Source organism: Wolffia australiana, chromosome 15, assembly GCF_029677425.1.
Source record: "Wolffia australiana isolate 7733 chromosome 15, ASM2967742v1".
Classification (NCBI taxonomy): Eukaryota; Viridiplantae; Streptophyta; class Magnoliopsida; order Alismatales; family Araceae; genus Wolffia; species Wolffia australiana.
In genome coordinates this window covers 9,954,976-9,973,766 of record NC_135849.1, presented here as the reverse complement: position 1 = coordinate 9,973,766, position 18,791 = coordinate 9,954,976, and the positions used below count along the sequence as shown (strand labels likewise).

At 45.3% G+C, this 18,791-nt stretch overlaps 3 protein-coding genes across 11 annotated transcripts; 1 reads left to right on the top strand and 2 right to left on the bottom strand.

Moving 5' to 3' along the window:
* Positions 1–4,159: 4,159 nt before the first annotated feature.
* On the bottom strand, positions 4,160–6,923 carry LOC144712966 (hydroxyproline O-arabinosyltransferase 1-like). Its single transcript, XM_078587409.1, has 8 exons — positions 6,252–6,923; positions 5,812–5,879; positions 5,499–5,700; positions 5,309–5,406; positions 5,160–5,229; positions 5,003–5,074; positions 4,806–4,919; positions 4,160–4,457 (listed from the first exon to the last, which is right to left on the bottom strand). Exons 1-8 carry the CDS (start codon positions 6,678–6,680, stop codon positions 4,398–4,400), a joined length of 1,113 nt encoding a protein of 370 aa, XP_078443535.1. The 5' UTR covers positions 6,681–6,923; the 3' UTR covers positions 4,160–4,397.
* A 235-nt stretch (positions 6,924–7,158) lies between these two features.
* On the top strand, positions 7,159–14,437 carry LOC144712963 (F-box/LRR-repeat protein 14-like). 8 transcript variants are annotated; one of them, XR_013583913.1, is made up of 10 exons: positions 8,889–9,029; positions 9,419–9,597; positions 10,569–11,156; positions 11,236–11,406; positions 11,521–11,660; positions 11,732–11,842; positions 11,924–12,000; positions 12,122–12,385; positions 12,465–12,701; positions 12,798–14,437. XR_013583913.1 is itself a non-coding variant. In XM_078587404.1 (7 exons), exons 2-7 carry the CDS (start codon positions 9,469–9,471, stop codon positions 11,961–11,963), a joined length of 1,098 nt encoding a protein of 365 aa, XP_078443530.1. In that variant the 5' UTR covers positions 8,889–9,029; positions 9,419–9,468; the 3' UTR covers positions 11,964–12,063. The 8 variants fall into 8 exon arrangements, 7 of the variants coding, with proteins under 7 accessions (XP_078443531.1, XP_078443527.1, XP_078443529.1 ...); XM_078587404.1 differs by lacking the exons at positions 12,122–12,385; positions 12,465–12,701; positions 12,798–14,437 and having other exon boundaries at positions 10,650–11,156; positions 11,924–12,063; XM_078587399.1 differs by lacking the exons at positions 12,122–12,385; positions 12,465–12,701; positions 12,798–14,437 and having other exon boundaries at positions 11,924–12,063.
* LOC144712965 (uncharacterized) lies at positions 12,048–13,554 on the bottom strand. 2 transcript variants are annotated; one of them, XM_078587407.1, is made up of 5 exons: positions 13,225–13,554; positions 12,730–13,152; positions 12,575–12,654; positions 12,424–12,495; positions 12,048–12,346 (listed from the first exon to the last, which is right to left on the bottom strand). In XM_078587407.1, exons 1-5 carry the CDS (start codon positions 13,552–13,554, stop codon positions 12,193–12,195), a joined length of 1,059 nt encoding a protein of 352 aa, XP_078443533.1. In that variant the 3' UTR covers positions 12,048–12,192. The 2 variants fall into 2 exon arrangements, with proteins under 2 accessions (XP_078443533.1, XP_078443532.1); XM_078587406.1 differs by having other exon boundaries at positions 12,730–13,554.
* Positions 14,438–18,791: the final 4,354 nt, after the last annotated feature.

Below are 18,791 nucleotides of genomic sequence, written 5' to 3'. Positions count from 1 at the left end.
TGACAACATACGAGATATCTGGTCTTGTATGGTTGAGGTAAATCAGTTTCCCAATCAACCTTTGATAAAGATGTTTGTCTACCGCCGCTCCATCATCTCCTTTTCCAATCTTTACATTAATATCAAGGGGGGTTGTCGCTGGCTTACACCCCAATTGCCCAGTTTCCTGCAGTAGATCCAACGTATACTTATGTTGGCTGAGAGAAATACCTTCGTTGGAGTATGCAACCTCAATACCCAAAAGATACTTCAATGGTCCAAGTTCCTTCATATCAAATTGTTTGGACAGTGCCTTGGTCAATCGATCAATTTCTTCTATATCTCCACCAGTAACAAGTATATCGTCCACATAGACTAGTAGAACAGTAACTGCTCCACCTGCTCCCTTCTTGATAAAGAGAGCATGATCTCCTCTAGCTTGATAGTAATTCAATTCTACCATGGCCTTGGTGAAGCGTCCAAACCATGCCCTCGGTGATTGTTTCAACCCATACAGAGCCTTCTTCAGTCGACATACTTGATTTGGTTTTTCTGTCAATCGATATCCCGGGGGAAGCTGCATATAGACTTCTTCTTCCAACTCTCCATGGAGAAATGCGTTCTTCACATCAAACTGAAAAATTTCCCAATCACACTTAGCTGCAAGTGCAATCAAGACTCGGACGGTGTTAAACTTTGCTACTGGCGCGAATGTCTCACCATAATCAATTCCCTCTGTTTGTGTGTAACCCTTTGCCACTAGTCTGGCCTTGAGCCTTTCCAACGTTCTATCTGCCAGAAATTTGGGTGTGAACACCCATCGACATCCCACTGCCTTCTTTCCCTTGGGCAGGGAAGTAATCTCCCAAGTGTCATTCTTCATGAGAGCATACATTTCATCATCCATAGCTGCTTTCCAACCCGGATCTCGGAGGACATCCTCGACTCTGTCTGGAACAACAATTTCGCCCAGCAGAGTGAGAAAACTCCGATACTGACTGCTCAGTCTTTCATATTTCACGTAATGGCTGATCGGGTACTTCGCCTTAGCTCGGCACGACCTTACTCCCTTCCTCAATGCTATAGGCCAACCTGAGTCATCATCCGGTGCTTCTACATTCGTATCTGCAACTGCATCTTCTAGTGAGTGTTCCGGAACTTCTTGGGTCAATTCTTCCTCAGGATTAATTTGATTGTCCATAGCTCCCGCTGGTTCACCCTGCTCATCCGAAGGCTGAATCAATTCATCTTCGGCATCATCAACTATCTGCCCGCTTGTGTTGACCTCGATCTCCCCAGCTGGAGTGGCAGTAGAACAATGGGTTTGATCAGGAGTCAAATGACGTAGAAATTCAAATACGTGTGAGCCTTGTTCAGTCTGGGTTGTCGCAGACACATTTTCAGCAGTGGAGTACAGTTCTGTCTCGTTAAACACCACATTTGCCGACACAAAGAATCTTCTTGAAGGAGGGTGAAAGCACCTATATCCCTTTTGAGTCCCAGAGTATCCAACAAATATGCAACGGATTGCTCGTGGGTCAAGTTTGCCTAAATTCTGATGCACATACACCACACATCCGAATACTCGAGCAGGAAGTCCAGAGAACAGACGAACTTTCGGAAAAAATTCTCGTAGTCGATCCAGGGGACTATTAAGATCAATGACTTTCATAGGAATTCTGTTAATCAGATAGGCTGCTGTCTGTACCGCCTCTCCCCAGTATTTCTTGGACAACTTTGCTTGAAATAATAGTGACCTGGCAGTGGCCAATGTGTAACCCAAACGCCACTCAGCTAGCCCATTTTGCTGAGGGGTGTTAATACATGACGTCTCATGTATAATCCCCTGGCTCATAAAGTACGACTTAACTTCGGCATTGAGGAACTCAGTTCCACTATCAGATCGAAAACGTTTGATCTTCTTCCCAAACTGATTCTGAATTAAACTGCAGAATTCGATAATTACTGTTGGCACTTCTGCTTTAGATTTCAGCAAGTATAGCCACATCGCCCGACTGTAGTCGTCAACAAACACAATGAAATAACGACTGCCCGTTAAACTCTCCACTGGGCAGGGCCCCCAAACATCACTGTGTATACAATCAAACGGGGAAGAGCAGCGATCATCCATAAATTTAAAAGTAGTTCTTCGAAGTTTGGCCATACAACAGGCCTCACAAAACAATTTTTCAGCTAAAATCCCATTAAACATAGAGGGATAACAAGTCTTACGTAAGTCAAAAGGAGGGTGTCCCATCCGTTGATGTAGACGGATCACCCTTTCCTCCTTGGTGATCGTATGTTGTGACACCATGCACTGTCGAGGCAAGCCATCAAGGATGAGTAAGCCACCTTCCCTCCTAAAGGATGAGATCTTCCTCCCGGAGACCTTGTCATACAAAAAACAGTCATCACTGTCCAGAATAAATTGGCAACCCAAATCATCAACTACTTTTTGTATAGATATCAAGTTTATCCTTAGGCCCTCTACATGTAAGACTTCTTTGAGGAGCCCAAGGGGGGGAACCCGAATCTTTCCAACTCCCTTTACTGACAGATAACCATCTCCAGCTGTTTGGACTCTATGTGTCACTTCAGCAGGGCTATGCTCGCTGAATTGCGACGCATCTGGGGACATATGATCTGTTGCCCTAGTATCGACAATCCAATCATGGGGAGAGGAATTACCTGACTTTGCCAATGAGGTAGAGCTGAGTTTTTCTTGCACTTCTTCAACTGCTTGACTCGTCCCAGCTGCTCCAGAGTTTTGTGGTTGGGAAGTAGATACATAAGCCTTCTTCCCTGCGTTCTGATTCTTCCATGCTAGCTTCCAACAATTCTCTTTAGTATGTCGACGCCTTTTGCAGTAGGCGCAGAACAGTGCATCACGACTGTCTTCCCCTTCTGGTGAAGCAGTCGAGTTAGGTGGCGATGGACGAGTGGGCCAGCTCGTATTTGGAGCCGCTTTAGCCTCTGGCTTCCTTGATAAAAATGCAGCGGAATCTTGAGTCTGAGGATCAGAGGCAACACGCAGTCGACTCTCTGCCTGTCTGATTGCTCCAATAGCTTCTTCCAGACTAGGCAATTTTTCTCTGTGCAGGAGCTGGCTCCTCACAGATTCATACGTGGGATTGAGACCCATCAGAAAAGTAAATAATCTATGCTTCAAAATATACTGCCACTCCACTGACTGTGGGTTGTGAGTGGGCCACAAGTAGTCAATTTCTCTCCAGACTGCTTTCAGTTTTGAGGAGTACTGAAGTACATTGTCCGTCCCTTGACGTGCTTGAGTCGCCTGGACATTTAACTCGTAAATCTTCCAGTCATGACTCTGTTCTTCACTGAATTTCTGAATATCATCCCACATTTCTTTTACTGTATCACAGTAGAGGAAATCTCGCCGCATCTCTGGTGTCATCGATCTGAGCATCCAGCTGAGGATCAGAGATTCCTCAGCCCTCCATTTTTTGTACTCTGGATCCGATGCAGCTCTTGGATCATCTGTCAAGTGGTCTCCCAGCTGGCATCCATACAGAGTGAGAGTGACCATCTTGGACCACTCAAACATATTTCCCCCATCAAACTTGACTTCTGGTGGGGGAAAAATAAAGTTAGGACGACCAGCATCTTGAACTTGAGGCGAGTCAGACTCTCCTTGTCTAACTCCACTCAGTCCTTCATCAACAGTAGCCAAACTTTCATCGCCATTGTTTGGCATTGCAGACAGAGCTTGAGGAAATCTGAGACGAGCTAACAGCAACAGGGAACACCTCCAACAACGACTTGATCTGCTCCAGTTGATGAGCCCTTCGAGGATCAGAGGTGCTCTGATACCATGTTAGTTTGGGAGAAATAGAGAGATGTTGAGGAGAGGAGAAGCTCCAGCCAAGGGCGGCGCCTGAGACACAGTCTTGTAGACAAAAAGAACAAAAACAAAGAAAGTGTTTTTGACGGCTAGGGCTTGGGGCCTTTTAAGAGGCCCCATTACAAGGTCCCACGTGTGAGTCACTTAAAGGCTCACACGTGGGATTTTTCTTAAGTGAAATTCGAATAAAATGAAAGAACTCCCATGTGGGCCACTTATAGAACGTGGCCCACTCACAATGGAGAAAGAAATAAAGTGAAAAAAGAGAAAGAGAGAGAGAGAGAGAGAGGGAGAGAGAGGGAGAGACAGATACCCTAAGAGCAATAAAAGTAGAGAGAATTCATGTCTTCCTTGTCCAATTTTTGTTAGGTAAGAAAGTGATACAGGGCCAGAAAGTAACCACGCCAATTTTTCTGCACCTCACAGGTATATAGATAGCACTAGTGAATAAGTTTTACTCTGAGAAAAGATAAATATACTCTATATGACCCAACCCATTTCTCGAGAGGTACATGATCTGAAGATCTGGCCCAAGATGAGCGGCTCACATTTCTCATGATTCCCAGTTCGGAATGTTAGCCGTTGCTTCATTCACCATCTTCACCAGGGTCACCTGCGAATCGCAGGAACAAGCCACAAACGTGAGTGTTATTTCTTAGATGATTATTTGATTTTAGTTAGTTATAAACGCATGATAAAATAAAAATACAGAGAATGGCGGACGTTTGAGAAAAGGAAAATCTCCAAGATTATTTGGTCAGTAATTTTCCCTTAGATAAATCATTCGACATCAGTAACATAACAGAAAATGAATATCAAACGTATCATCTCATACAATTTCTTTCTTACTGAAGAGGATTAGAAACTTTAATTGATTTCCCCATCATCAGATGCCGAGAATATTGTAATGAATTACTGGACCACATCAAAAAGGTATAAAAATGGTAGATGAATGACATACCACGCTCTCTGGTACACCCTTTGGAGGCATGGCGAGGTTCTTTGGTGGTGGTCGTTCACTGTAGGATCTCTTATCAAATCTCCACTCCCCAAATTTGCCAGGCGTTCCCCGCCCCTGTCGTTGATAGCAATATAAGAGGGAAAATTTTGATTTTATGGGCAGTCAAAAGCACAGTTCAATGGCAGAGAGTTCATTACCTGCAGATCATAGTCACAACCGTAGGTGTAATGAAGGATATACTTATCCCCAATTGTTAGATCCCAAGGAGGCTAATAACAACCAAGAAACAAGGGATGCTCAGTTTATATGATAAACTAGAAAGAGTGACAGATGAAGTAAGGTAAAAAAAGTAACCTGGAGCATGAAATCCTTGTGCAAAATATTATCTACCCCGTGAAGAGCAGACGCAACAGCATAGGCATACCTTCAAGTTTAAGAAAAATTGATAAAGATTAGACAGCATGCGAGAATTATAAGGGAAATGCGGCGAAGAGAGCCATTACATCTCAAGCACCCAGCCGAAAGCTTTATCTGCAGCCTTGTCGTTCTTCATGGCCAGTGAGATATTCATCCATGTGGGAGCAATCTTCTTTAGGGACTCCTACATAATTTTTTTTATAATAAAAAATCATAAATTAGAGTAGCCACCACTGGATTTCTTTCTTCACTTGATTTTCACTGAATTAAAGTTACCTTATCTATGATGACAGGCGAGTTCCCAATGGGATCAACTTTTTTGATTGGGCCTTTTTCAACGGGGAAGAACTTCCTCAGGACTGATTCAAACCTTGGGGGATCAATGTAGAAAAAAGGGAACGCAGCAGCCAGACCGCCTTTGGCCAGGTTTGGTATAGGTTTGACTATAAGATGATCAGGCTCTGCCATCAGGATATAACTGCAAGAACAGACCAGTTGAAATTGCATCGGTTAGAAAAAAAGGTAAACAGATTGGTTTAGACAAGGAACGAAACTTCTCTCAAATCCCGAAGGCCAAAGGTTGACTTACTCTTCTTGAATTTTTGCCTTCTGAAGCCACTGGACAAATGCCCAAGGCCTGTTCAAAACAACGTAACCCTGAAATTGCAGAATTACATATTATTTTAAGTTTCTTGACGAATTGGAGAATAAGATAGACATTTAGATATTCTTTATCACAGCATGAATCAGGCAAAGTTAACCCTTGTATCTGATAGTTCTTCATAATTTAAATAAACTATGGATGATGCTCAGGATAATAGCCTATCCAAAGCATGCCATAGTAAATCGGGAAAAAAGCGCTAGAAAATTTCGTCTGAATCCATTGGGTGTCTGAGAGATCTCCCGATATTGTGAATTATCGAGGATTAGCACAATACAATTCGGTCATTCTATAAAATCCGGCAAGGAAAGTAGGCGATCAATTCGGATGAAAACGGCAAAAAGATCGATAGAACGAAGAATTGATACCTGATGCACATTTGATGAGAGAGGATCGGCGACGAAGGTGGGGATTTCATCCATATACTTGTCCGGCCTTCCCGAGTGCAAGATCCTGGTGAATCCGCCCATCTCAGATCCAGGCTTATCTTGGAATTTCTTGTACCAGTAATACATGATCCTCGTCTGCCAAGTATTGTACACAGCGTCTGAGGAGGTAACAGCCGTATGAAACAGCCTCTTCTTCTTGTCTCCCCCTCTGGATTTCCTCATATACGAGGGCATCTCAACGACAGGATCAACACCACTGAAACCATGAAAGGTAGAATCCAAAATCGAGAGTCCATGGCCAGGGAATCCGGATTTAAATGGAGCAGTGGACGAAACCAAGATGTTGTAGGTTATGAGCGCGGCTGAAATCGATATGAGCAAGGAATAGAAGAAACTTTCGCAACCCATCCTTCAAACTTCGCCACAAAGATCAGATCTTAGGCAGGAAAAACGTTTCCGGAAGAGGCCTTAAGACGACTTCGCCTTCCAGTTGCGTAACTATCAGATTTCAATTCGGATCTGGCCCGCATTGACATTTGCCGATTGATTGGCAGCACGTTATGTAGATGCTCGATTGGAATAATAGAATAAACATAAAGTCGCCGGTCCCCGACAGGAACTAGTAATTTGATCCTCAACTATGCGAAATAGAAGAGCTAAAACCTGGTTTTCAAACCTCTGATCGTCGATTTACTGGCGATAATCTACGCCGCGATGACTGTTCTTCCGCTGTGACAGCTCACGGTCTTCGCTTCTGCTCTGTTCTTCGACAGCGACGTGAAGTAGACAGAAGGGATGTAAATATTAAAAATATTAATGGGCCGCTTTAGAAGCCCATTAGTATGCACGAGTGGGCTTATTTTTTATAAGTACGCGAGTATTTGAAAATAAGGAAGGTATTAAAGCTTCGATAAAACAAATCGCGTTGGTTGATATTTTTGCCAGGGTGCTGCTGTTCGAACAGAACTGTCCGCCTGCGTCTGTCGTGATCTTCAAGTTCGTCAATTCTTCTGGTTTGTTTCGTTTGATTAAGCTTAGAAGTATGTTCTTGTTCTTCAAATTGTTGGCTATTTAGCTGTCTGACCAACGAAACATTCATCTTCCTGATAGAGGAAAACCGAGAAACTTGCGGCAATGATTCTTAAAATTCAATGGAAGAAAAACGCTATGTGGAAGGAATTTTACCAATATTTTCAAACTAAGACCGATTTCTGTTTTTCAGACGTCTCCTACAATGTTCTGTTCGTCGTGTTTTATCTCTTCCGCGGATTTTGGACGATAAGCTTGGGCGTTTGATCATAATCTTTTTGTCCACAATTACGATGGAAACATTCGTCTTCAGGATAGAGAAAAGCAAAAAAAGTTTGCCGCGATGATTCCTAAACTCCGACAGAAGGAGCCGACGGTGTTCGATTCGTGGTTTATATCTTTTCCCTGCGTCCGATGTCTGATGTTCAATCGTCGCCTTCACCAATGTTCATCTTCCTCGTGTTTTATCTCTTCCACTGATTGCGAAGGATATGCGTGACCGAGAGTATCAAATCTGGATAGATTACGCAGAAGCTTAGATCAATCCGCATTGCGAGGAAATCACCTTCTACAAATTTATTTCTACCATACTCTGACGAAGGAATTTTCACTCCAAATCCCAATCTAGGTGACTCCGGGGATTCATCATCACAAAATGGACGAACTTCCGTCGTCGATTCTCGCCGAGATTCTACTGAAGATCGACAACACCAAAGACATGAACTCTGCCGCGCTGGTCTGCAAACGATTCCACTCAGTCGACGGAGATCAAAGAGGATCCCTTCGAGTCGGCTGCGGCCTTCATCCTGCCATCGAAGCCCTAAATCTGCTCTGCATGCGCTTCCCGCACTTGAAGAGTATAGAAATCGCATACCCCGGCTGGACTCCGAGCCATGGAAATCAACTAGACGATCAAGGCCTTCTCCTTCTCCCCACTCTCAGTCCCTCCCTTGAAACCCTAACCCTAAATTTCTGCTCCTTCATCACAGACTCAGGCCTCAGCCACCTCTCCTCCTTCAAGCACCTCAGATCTCTGCAACTCAACTTCGCCCCTTCCATCAGCTCCAACGGCCTGCTCACCCTCGTCGTCGGCTGCAAGAATCTCTCCAAGCTCCATCTTTCCCGATGCATGAAGCTGAGGAGCTCTGAATGGCTAGATTATCTGGGCAAATTCGGTGTTCTTGAAGATCTCACCGTCAAGAACTGCAAAGCCATCTTCGAGCACGACATCATGAAGCTCGGATCTGGTCTGCGGAGACTGCGGCGTTTGGATCTTGAGATCGATTCTAACTACAGAGACCGGAACAACCGCCATGGGAGAAATTCAGTTAATTCTCCTTCATCTTGCGAGGCTATGGAGGAGATTCGTTTGAAGAACTGCGAGCTTCTGGATGGAGAAGGCCTCTCATTACTGCTACCCAGTTGCGGGAGCTTGAAGAAACTCGCCATAAACAAGTGTTTTGGGCTGATGGACTCTCATCTGATCGCCATGGCTTTGAAATCTGTCTCTCTGAAGGAGTTGGAGCTCGTCTGTTGTCATGACTTCAGCGACGAAGGCCTGCGTCTGGTCAACGCGTTGCCTTGTTTGGAGACTTTGACTCTGCGAGAGTGCTCTGGGATCACAGATAATGGGCTGTTATCGCTTATTGGGCCAGGCCCAAAGAAGCTGCTTAATCTGACGGTGGAGGATTGCCCTCAGATCTCCCTACAGGCCATAGCCGCCGTCCGGTCAGCATCCTATTCCCGAGACTTATACTTCTAAATTGTTCTGTATTATTCTATATGCATGAATGTAGCCTCTTCCGTGGTTGGCTTGTTCGGAGGGCGACTGACGGCCCTCCCGGTACCATAAAAAATGAAGTAATTTGCGGTTTTCTCTCTCTTTTATGATGTAATTAATGCATTTATATTCGAAAATATCTTGTCGTCTTGGGCAAAATATGACTGGATTACCCTTCTATGCCGCTTCTAAAAACTTGTTTGAGCCGTCGGTGGTGAGGGTCTTGTAGGAAGATCGCGTTAAGCGACTGTTGATGGAAGTATGATTTAATACTATGACTTTTTTCCACTCGATAGCTTCAGTGTTTCTTTCTGGTCCTTCTTTTGCATTTGCGCAGCTCGTGAAATCAATTGAGGGGAGATTTCTAGAATCGGAGAAATTTTTAGTATGGGGTCGGGGGCCAGTCGATCGGGGCCGCGGCCGTTGAACTCAGCAGGAACGGACGTGCCTCGACCCAGGTTTAGTCTATGCAGTCTTCTCTGCGGCACCTCCTACTCCGATGATGAGTATTCTCAGGTTTGTTCTTCGTTTTTTCGTCCTGTTCTACAACAATCGGTGTTTATCCACACTTCTATACCCTTCCTCTTTTCTCGACATTTTTTGAAGGGTGGGGGTGGGGGGGGGGGGGGGGTGAGAAACCTACTTGTTCATTGGGTTTTATTCGGGCATTAGTTTTCTGTGGTACCCTTGGGCCCCAATCAGCCCTGCATAGACGACAAGTCTTCAGAGTACATACTTAAATGTTCTTTTTTCTTGGAAAATTTCGGTGGCCTACTTGAAGATTTATGACTAATTGGGAAATAGACTTGTTTGCCTGCGACAATAGGAGGCTTTGCGTGGGGATCCGTCCCCAAAAGTTGACGGTTTTTTTCGTCTCTATTTCTCATATAGTCGGCAGTGATGTATTTCGATATAGATACTATAATCGGAGCAGATTTTTGGGTAAGTGGTGGGGCGCTGGTCAAACGGAGGGGGATTATTTATGAAGAATTCGATTAATCTGTAATGATTTGAAGATAAAGATATTTATTTGGAAATTCTAGTTTGAAAACTGCATTTGCCGGGTGGAAGATCTCGCATCGATCCTATGACGGCATAATTGTCATTCCAGAAACCGATCTAGCATCGATCCTCTGGTTAATTCTTTTTTTCGCATGGATTAACTGCCCCTGGATTTGACCGCACTGGTTGTTACTTTACAGCCTTAATCAAAACAGTGGTGATGCGGATTGAGTCATGTTCATCGAGTCTTATGCTTTCTGAATGCGTGATTTTTTAAAAAATTCTTATGTTTTCCCAAGTTTTCCTTTTCTTGCTACATTCCAGTTCTTTCGTCCGTTTTTTTCCGCATTCATCTTAATGATTTGACGCACTGTAACCGGCTCTCTATCCTGGATTGGTCTGTCCTGTTTTTTCTCCAATTCACTTTATCTATAATCGGCTCCAAAATGTGGAAAATTTAATCCTGGGACGTCCTACACTTACAGATCAATGAAGAAGACCGTTCCAGCTCAACTGGAACAGGAAATTCAACAATTTCTGTTTCTCATCTTCATGGAAATTTGCAGACATCAGCAGAGGAGGTGTCCCATGTAATGTCTCCTGAAAGCGGCATCTCCGCGTCGCCTCAGCCTATGGCAACAGAACCCGACGACCGTATATCAGATTTTCCCTTGAGGAACATCTCAGAGAGGAATAATTCTTCGCCCCTGAGCATCATCTCACCAGTGATAGGAGACATCAACGCGTCTCGTCCTTCGAGAAACCCAGAAGCTGTTACTCATTGGGTTCGTCGATCTTGGCTCGACCTTGACTCTCCTCACTCTTCAATTGAAGATCCCATCAGAAGTCAACGGGGAAGTGGAAACATAGTCCACGTTGACATATTGACAGTATCTTCAGTGTACAGCAGAAATCTCGGTGCCGGGAATAGTGGTAGAAGGGTGATTTGGGAATCCTTTTCCCGACCAAGTTCAGGGAGGGCTGCCTCTCCATCAAGATTCTTAACCACGGATGAGGCTGATGACTCAGCAGCTCATGATCGTTGGCTCCATGATATGGGTATTAGCACAGAAGTAAATATCATCCCATTTAACTCAATGATTCATGCTTTATCTCTCCACCATTGTCTAACTTTATTGTATAATTGCGCAGGAGTCGTCGGCTCGTAACGATACCGACCTCGAAAGTCAACAGTCTGCGCTTTGCCCGTCCGGACTTCATCGATCCGGCACATGTTCTTGTGAAACAGTAATGGTGGCCGAAGGGCCCGGCACTCGCGCGAGCATCTCGCGGATAATCATGCTTGCAGAGGCCTTATTTGAGGTGGGCATCCGTTTCAACCATAATTCACTGAATTTAGGATGTTTAAAAAACTGCTTTCTTCCAAAAAAATTAATAAAAAGGCTTATGAGTGTTACACTTGAATTGATATTTCAGGTGTTGGATGAAATCCATCGGCAGCCATCTCCATTCTCATTTTCAGCGAGGTCTAATCCGGCCTCAGCATCCGTTGTTAATTCGTTACCGCTGAAAAATCACAAGAAGTCTACAGTAGCAGAAAATAGCGATGCTCCACAGTAAGTTTTTATTTATGGTCTCATTCATCCATGCATTTTCTTAGAGACTTTACCCATCGGTCAATGAACAGGTGCTACATCTGCTTGGACGAGTACGAAGAAGGCGATGGAATCAGAGTTCTTCCTTGTCAACATGAGTACCACAAATCATGTGTAGATAAGTGGCTCACCGAGATCCATGGGTAAAAAATCACTCTCATCTAGTAATCGTTCTAGTAATCGTTCTTGGGAACTAATTATAACTCCGTTCTTCTCGAATGTAGTGTCTGCCCTCTTTGCCGGAGGGACGTCTCCGGCGACTAACGCCCAAGGTTATGGCATAATCTCATACTATGTCAATGTAAATACCTAAATCCCCACCCAGACTCTGCGTTTACTCTAATGAAATAGTTTCAAGTCCTAATCGCCCCTTTTGGAAGGCGCAAACTCTTTCTTGATGATTTCAAAATAACAATTAGCAGTGGGGTGGGAGAAGATCTCGTTGATCTTCTCCACGAGCATGCGGAAATCAAACTAGTAAAAAGAAACTCACTCAACGACGGAATTCAACGTCATCTTCGTCGATGAAGGGGTTGTACGCAAAGCAGCTCCTGGGTTTTTCATCGAACAGATTCGAGGCGACGTGGTCCTTGAACTCCTTCTTGACGACATCGAGCACCACCCCACCGTACCTGTCGCACCACGTCCTGAGGAGAAGGCAAGAACAGTAAGAACCAGCAATGGAGGTTCGTTCCTTGATTCCAATCTCTCCTCTTATTCTTACTTTGGGAAGAATCTCTCCAAATCGGCCTTTTCAACCGGCAGCCTGGTGGATATCGCCTCGATCTGATCGTCCCTGCCGTCACAAAGATACAGATTTCTTTCAGTCGCAGGATCGAAGATCAGAAATGGAGCCGGAGAGGCGATTCGCTTACGAGAAGGCGAGATTCGGATTGGTGGCGTGGAGTTCGGATTGAATCCTGGAGAGCTCCTTCTTGATGTTCTCGCCTAGGACCTTCGGAGGAACAACGAAGAACGATCAGATCAGATCAGATCGCGAAGGTTTGTGACATTCCATGAGATTTTAAACCTTGTCGATGAAGAAATCGGAGGGGGCGCCGTCGGGATGTAACTTCTTCTTCATCCGCTTCGTGTCAGGGCGCTCGTCGGATCGCTCGCCGGGGGGAAGATACGGCGTGGCGGATTCATCGTCGCTGCGCTTCCATCGCTTGATCGAACGGCTCTCCTTGGCTTTCGTTGCGGAGGTTTTGACGAAGGAGACGGCGCGCTTGATCGAGGGAAGAAGAAGCTTGGGCTTGCTCTGCGGCTTCTCCGGCGCCGTCTCCTTGTCGCGGAGATCGATCTCCGACCACTCCTCCGCCGTCGGATCGCGCGGGCGGACGATCACGTCCCTACAATCGACTTCCGCGCCCTGCGCGGCGAGCTTCCGGAGCAGCGGCTGCTTCGTGGCGTGGTACTCGTCGGCGGAGATACAATCGGCGTAGAGAAGCTCCTGAGAAGAACAAAGAAGATCGTTGGCGATGGCGATCGACCGGATCGAAGAGAAGAGGAAGAGAAGACGGACCTGGAGGAAGAGAAGCTTGTCTCTGGTGATGGCGGGGGGTTCCTGTTCGTCGTCGTTGGAGGAGGAGATTAGGGTTTGGAGGAGGCGGGATCGGGCGGAGGAGAGCTCGTCGGCGGTGGTGATGCCGGCTTTGTGGAGGCCTATGAGGTTGAGGATCCGGTGGAAGGACTCCTGCTGCCATTTGATATTGTCGGATTGGCGCTTGGCGAGCTTCCGCTCTGACTGGCTGATCAGGCGCCTGCTCTTGAACGAGGGGAGGATGTTCTTGCAGAGCCCCGTGATCGTCTCGTGGACGGACGAGTAGTACGCCGGCGTGTAGCTGTACACCATCTTCTGATGATGATGATCTGAGATCGCAGACGGAATTTGCGGTGGAAAGTTTCGGATCTTCTTGGCGGAGATCGAAGTTTGCTTGGCAGCTTCCTGGATCTGAGATCGCGGAGGAAATTTGTGTTCGGATCTTCTTGGCGGAGATCCAAAATTTTACTTGGCTGCTTCCTGGATCTGAGATCGCAGAGGAAATTTGTGATGGAAAGTTTCGGATCTTCTTGGCGTAGATAGAAGATTGCTTGGCTGTTTCCTGGATCTGAGACTGCAGATGAAATTTGTGATGGAAAGTTTCGGATCTTCTTGCCGGAGATCGAAGATTGCTTGGCTTCTTCTCCGATCTGAGATCGCCGAAGTAATTTCCGATGAAAAGTTTCCGGTCTTCTTGCCGGAAATCGAAGATTGCTTGGCGTCTTCTTTGATCTGAGATCAGAGGCGAAATTTGCGGTGAAAAATTTCGGCTCTTCTTCGCGGAGATCGAGGATTTCGTGGCTTCTACTCCGATCTGAGATCGTAGACGTAATTTGCGATGAACAGTTTCGGCTCTACTTGGCGGAGATCGAAGGTTTCTTCTTGGCTTTTTCTTGGATCGGAGATCGGAGGCGAAATTTGCGATGAAAAGGTTCGATTTCTTGGCTTCTGAGGAGCTTCGTCTCTTTAACTTGCGAAAAAGTTCGGCCGGCAACGGTGCTATTTCGGAATAGCCGTTGGTATGGATTTTGAAATTGCAGCGCGTCTGACGCTCCGCGGAATAACGTAAGCGTATAATGCTCCGTAGTCGCTTTTTTTAAACAGTGGTGCTTTTTTTGTCGTCTACAATAATTTTTGCGGACATAACAGTAATCATGATGAAATATTTGGCAAATGTCGTATTTTATCTTAGCAACTTTTGTGTCTCAATAAGGGTCTGAATTACTGCCAGTAGATGTGAGAGATTTTGGTGTCCTTAATTCTTATACATCTGCAGCAGTGATTTTTTTCTCTTTAAAATTACTAGGGCACCCAATGAGACGGGAGAAAAGTGACCATGGAGAAATTGGCAATACCTTGACAAAACATGAGCACATTAAACTCGTATCTACCTTTGATTTTTCTCTATAAGATGTTTCTACTAGAATCATTGGATAAAAAGAGCAAGAACCGGAATTTTTAGGTGGTTGGTTAACCCCAATAGAGAGAGGGAAAAAGAAGGACATGCCAGCTACGGGGAAGGGTGATGTAACCTGTGGGTGGGGATTTTCCCAAATAGTGAATGTAACCTTGATAAATTTATTTGAATCAAGCTGCTTAAGTTGAATATCACAAAAGTTTGGAATATATTCTACATCAGAATGACTCAGTCTGGAAGAATATATTCTAAAGGTAAGAAGTAAAATGCAGCATAAATAAAATTTTTTATTGAACTAATTTCATGTTATTGGAAAAAGTCTTCATTGCCATGATACTCCACATAAAAGCCTAGTAAAGTATCCTAGACTAGTTTTATGGCATGAATTTTCTATTACGTCTATATACCTCTCCTTCTAATATTTCTTTGTTTCTTCTTATGGCTTTATTTTTTGTACTCTGTGTTCATATCTTGAATTGCTCAATCATGAGTGGCTTATAGGAATAATATCTTGTTGTGTATTCAACAATTTTATTTCTAACAGACTATGTTTAAGATTTTTTGTTATGATAATTTGAATTTTTGTTATTTTATATCAGATGTTAAGGTGTTATGTATAATCTATTTTCCATGGAATCATGGAATTATTTAAACATATTTTTTTTGTTTTTAAATACATAAACGACCTCCAACACCATGGTATATTTTACAAATAATAATGGCATTGGTCGCTTTAATATTTCCAAGTAAACGAAGGTAGCATTGAAGATTTGTAATATGTATAACACAACGAAAATATAATAGCACTAAACCATATTTTAGATGATCACCATAGGAAACACACACCTTCTCATCCTTAGTCTTCAGAGTGATCTGACCAAGATTTTGGTGGAGTAATGAATTCTCATGAATAATTATGGATTTGAAATATGAATTTATCTAAAACAAATTATTACCACAAATATAACCTTCTAGTTGTTTGTAAATCCAATGTTTCAACAATATTATTCATTGCTAGCACTAGAGAACATGATAAGATAATATGAAGCTCACTTGTCAAGATGTTTGATGCTCAGAAATGGAAAATGAGAAATGCTTCAACAAGTTGATGAAGTTTCTCTCACAATAAACATTTGGAAAACCTTGTAAAATTTTTCAATGATTGGAATTTTAATTCACAGGATTGATAATGCAAGTAACCACTGTGAATGGGTTCTTAGTTTCAGGAGTTTTGGGAATCTCATGTGAATGGGTTTATAGAATTGTAACAGAATTCAAGGCATATTAATCAAATTACTTGTGCACTAAACAAATTTATTGTTTCTCAGTTCGTCAAGAGAGATGGGTTTGAGTTTTTCATGTGTTTTGCCACGAGATGTATCCATGTGATCCCTGGCACGTCAAAATCTATTACGTCATCTTGATGGGCATTTTTATTGCTCCTATGTCATTTTTACACCACTCGAATTGCTATAGCTCTTGGATCTCCAATTCCTTTTCTCCAAGTCTTCTTGGAGAGCTTGTAGATCTTCTCACCATAAATACATTATTCTTGGTTGATGGACAGTATGAGAAGGAAGAAAGGGGGGTGCCCTGGCCTAGGCACCTAAAATGGGTGCCCCTACCCTATTTATACTTAAGTTAAGATTTTTTGATGAGGGACCATCCAGCCTTGAAGAAATATCTTCTACATTTTTTGCACGCTCGGCGTGTATTTGTATTTTTTTCCCCCTAATTTGGGCCCTCCCTTTTAAACTTTTGAGCCTTCTTCCTTTTTTCTGAAGGGGAAGGCCCATATTTCCCCTATAAGAAAGGGGGGGGGGGTTGCTCATCATAAGAAAAAGAGCCAAGAAGAAAATAAAGAAAAATGTAGTCCTTTGTTTTTTTTTCAGTTTTATTTTTTTAGAAGTTTTTTTATTTGTTTAGAGTTTGGGAGATTTACAAAAATGCCCTCAAAATTAGGGCATCATCGCAGCCTTCGCCAGAGTGCCGCCGCTGCCATGGCCGGCGTTGGCGTCTCCGCCAACGCCAATACCGGCGCCGCCGTCGCCATCCGCAGGTTTTGCCACGCCGCCACCTGACTAGAGCACAACCGCCTGCCGCGCTCCGCCGCCGCAGCTGCAAGGAGCGGTCGTAGCTGCCGGAGCAGGCTGCATCCGCCAGAGCGGCCACAGCCGCTGGAGTGGCCACAGTAGCCCGTAGCGCCCGTAGCTGTTGGAACGCCCACGGCCGCAGCTACTGGAACGCCTGCGACCGCAGCTGCTAGAGCGCTTGTAGACGCCACAATGGCCTCTGCCTTTGGAGCGACTGCAGTCGCCCGTAGCAGCCGTAGCAGCCATAGACACCGTAGTAGCCGCCGCAGTGACCGCAGCCACCCGCAGCAGCCGCAGTTGTCATCCACGGGCAAGCAGCCGCTCAGCCGCAGTCGTGCAGCCAAGCAGCCACGCAGCTACGCAGCCGCGCAGCCGTGCAGCCACACCACCGCGCAGCCACAGCCGTGTAGTCGCACATCCATGCAACTACGTGACCGTGAATCAGCCGCAACCGCACAACTGCGCAACTGTGTGCAAAGCTGCAACCGCCGCCCATAGCCGCGTGCCAAGCTATAGCAGCAGCCGCGCAGCCGCGCAGTCTCGCAGCCGTGTAGCAGCCGCAGCGGCGACCATGCCATCGCGGGCGTGGTCGCCTGCTTGGGGTGCATCTCCCACCATGTCCTGCCGTCGTGCCACCGCAGTGCCTACCTGCGCCATCGCCATCCTTGTCCTTGCGCTCACCATTGAGCCCGTCACCGCGCCTAGTTGTGCCACCGTTCTCGTCACCACGCTTGCCACCAAGCCATTGCCACGCCTACATGCGCCATCGCCGTCCGAGCCATTGCGCTCGCCTCCGAGCCTGTCACCACGCCTGGCTGCACCTCGGTTGTCCTCATCACTACACTTGCCTCTGAACCAGTCACCGTGCCTAGTTGCACCACCGTCCTTGCTAGTGCACTTGTCTCCTAGCCCGTCACTACGCCTAGTTGCGTTGCCTCTAACCTTGCCACTGTGCTCACCTACGAGCCCGCTGCCGTGCCTACACGCGCCACACGCCCGCCTAGTGTTCTCTAGAGTAATTTCGAGGAGAGCAATCACCGGATGATCTGCTGCCGCCTCTTCACCGTCGTGAAGTACATGCCATCGCAGGATGAATCGCCACTGCTGACGCCGCCGATGCCTACCTCCGTCCGCCAGTAGTTAGCTTACAGCCCTCTTCATCATCAAAGTGATGCCAAACATCACCATCGCTGACGTCCAATAGTACCTTGATGCAACCGCCCTATGCCACTGCGCCTTTGCATTGTCCTATGCTTGCCGCTACGGTCTCCTAGAGTAGCTTCACGGGAGACAACCGCCAGATGACATGCCGCCACTAGCTCACCTCCACTAAGTACATGTTGCCGCATATACAGCCGCCGCTCTACACCATCGATGCCTGTCTTTGTCGCCTATAGCAAATCATAGCCGAGGTTCACCCAGTCACCATTATCGACGCGGCCACCCTGTGTTGCCGCTCCGCTGATCAGCCCTCCTCTCCTTGTGGTGTAAGATGAGCCGTTCGATCCTGGCACGTCACGTTACATCATTTTTCATAAAAATCCATTAAGTAAAATTATATACATCAACGCCCCTAGTCATATGTGTGTGACTCTCTATGCCCATGTAAACGTCCTATTTAATAACTTTAGTGGCCCATCAAAATGTTATAAATGTGGCCATTACAGAATATCAGCAATGCTTGGCTGATATAATTTAACGCAATTGAAAAACTACTGGTGTTAACAATTCTTAAAGTAATTCAAAATTTTCCTCAAGAGTAGAATTTGTGAAGCTTCCAAAAATAGCAATCATCTCGGAATAATAAGTTGTTCCCAAAATGGAAAAATCAATGTTGAATGTGCTCTCCATCAAAACACAGTACATACAAGAGAATGTTGGGACAGAGTTAGCCTGATTGGTTTTCTCTTAAGTAATGATGAAATCTAGCTTGGCCTGATCTCCCTCCTCGTGCAAGTAACTGACTTCTTGAAGCTAGGTCTCTTGATTGTTGACTCCTTGATTTACAGTGTCTTCTTTACACCCTTTATTTGGTTGAA

Coding starts and splice junctions, on each gene's coding strand:
- LOC144712965 (XM_078587406.1), bottom strand. CDS start 13,554: ATGGTGTACAGCTACACGCCGGCGTACTACTCGTCCGTCCACGAGACG. Junction 12,655..12,729: donor CCGATTTCTTCATCGACAAG/GTTTAAAATCTC, acceptor GTTCCTCCGAAG/GTCCTAGGCGAGAACATCAA. Junction 12,496..12,574: donor AATCCGAATCTCGCCTTCTC/GTAAGCGAATCG, acceptor TTGTGACGGCAG/GGACGATCAGATCGAGGCGA.
- LOC144712963 (XM_078587399.1), top strand. CDS start 9,469: ATGGGGTCGGGGGCCAGTCGATCGGGGCCGCGGCCGTTGAACTCAGCA. Junction 9,598..10,568: donor CCGATGATGAGTATTCTCAG/GTTTGTTCTTCG, acceptor CTACACTTACAG/ATCAATGAAGAAGACCGTTC. Junction 11,661..11,731: donor GAAAATAGCGATGCTCCACA/GTAAGTTTTTAT, acceptor GTCAATGAACAG/GTGCTACATCTGCTTGGACG.
- LOC144712966 (XM_078587409.1), bottom strand. CDS start 6,680: ATGGGTTGCGAAAGTTTCTTCTATTCCTTGCTCATATCGATTTCAGCC. Junction 5,407..5,498: donor CGCCTGTCATCATAGATAAG/GTAACTTTAATT, acceptor AAAATTATGTAG/GAGTCCCTAAAGAAGATTGC. Junction 5,230..5,308: donor TTCGGCTGGGTGCTTGAGAT/GTAATGGCTCTC, acceptor TTAAACTTGAAG/GTATGCCTATGCTGTTGCGT.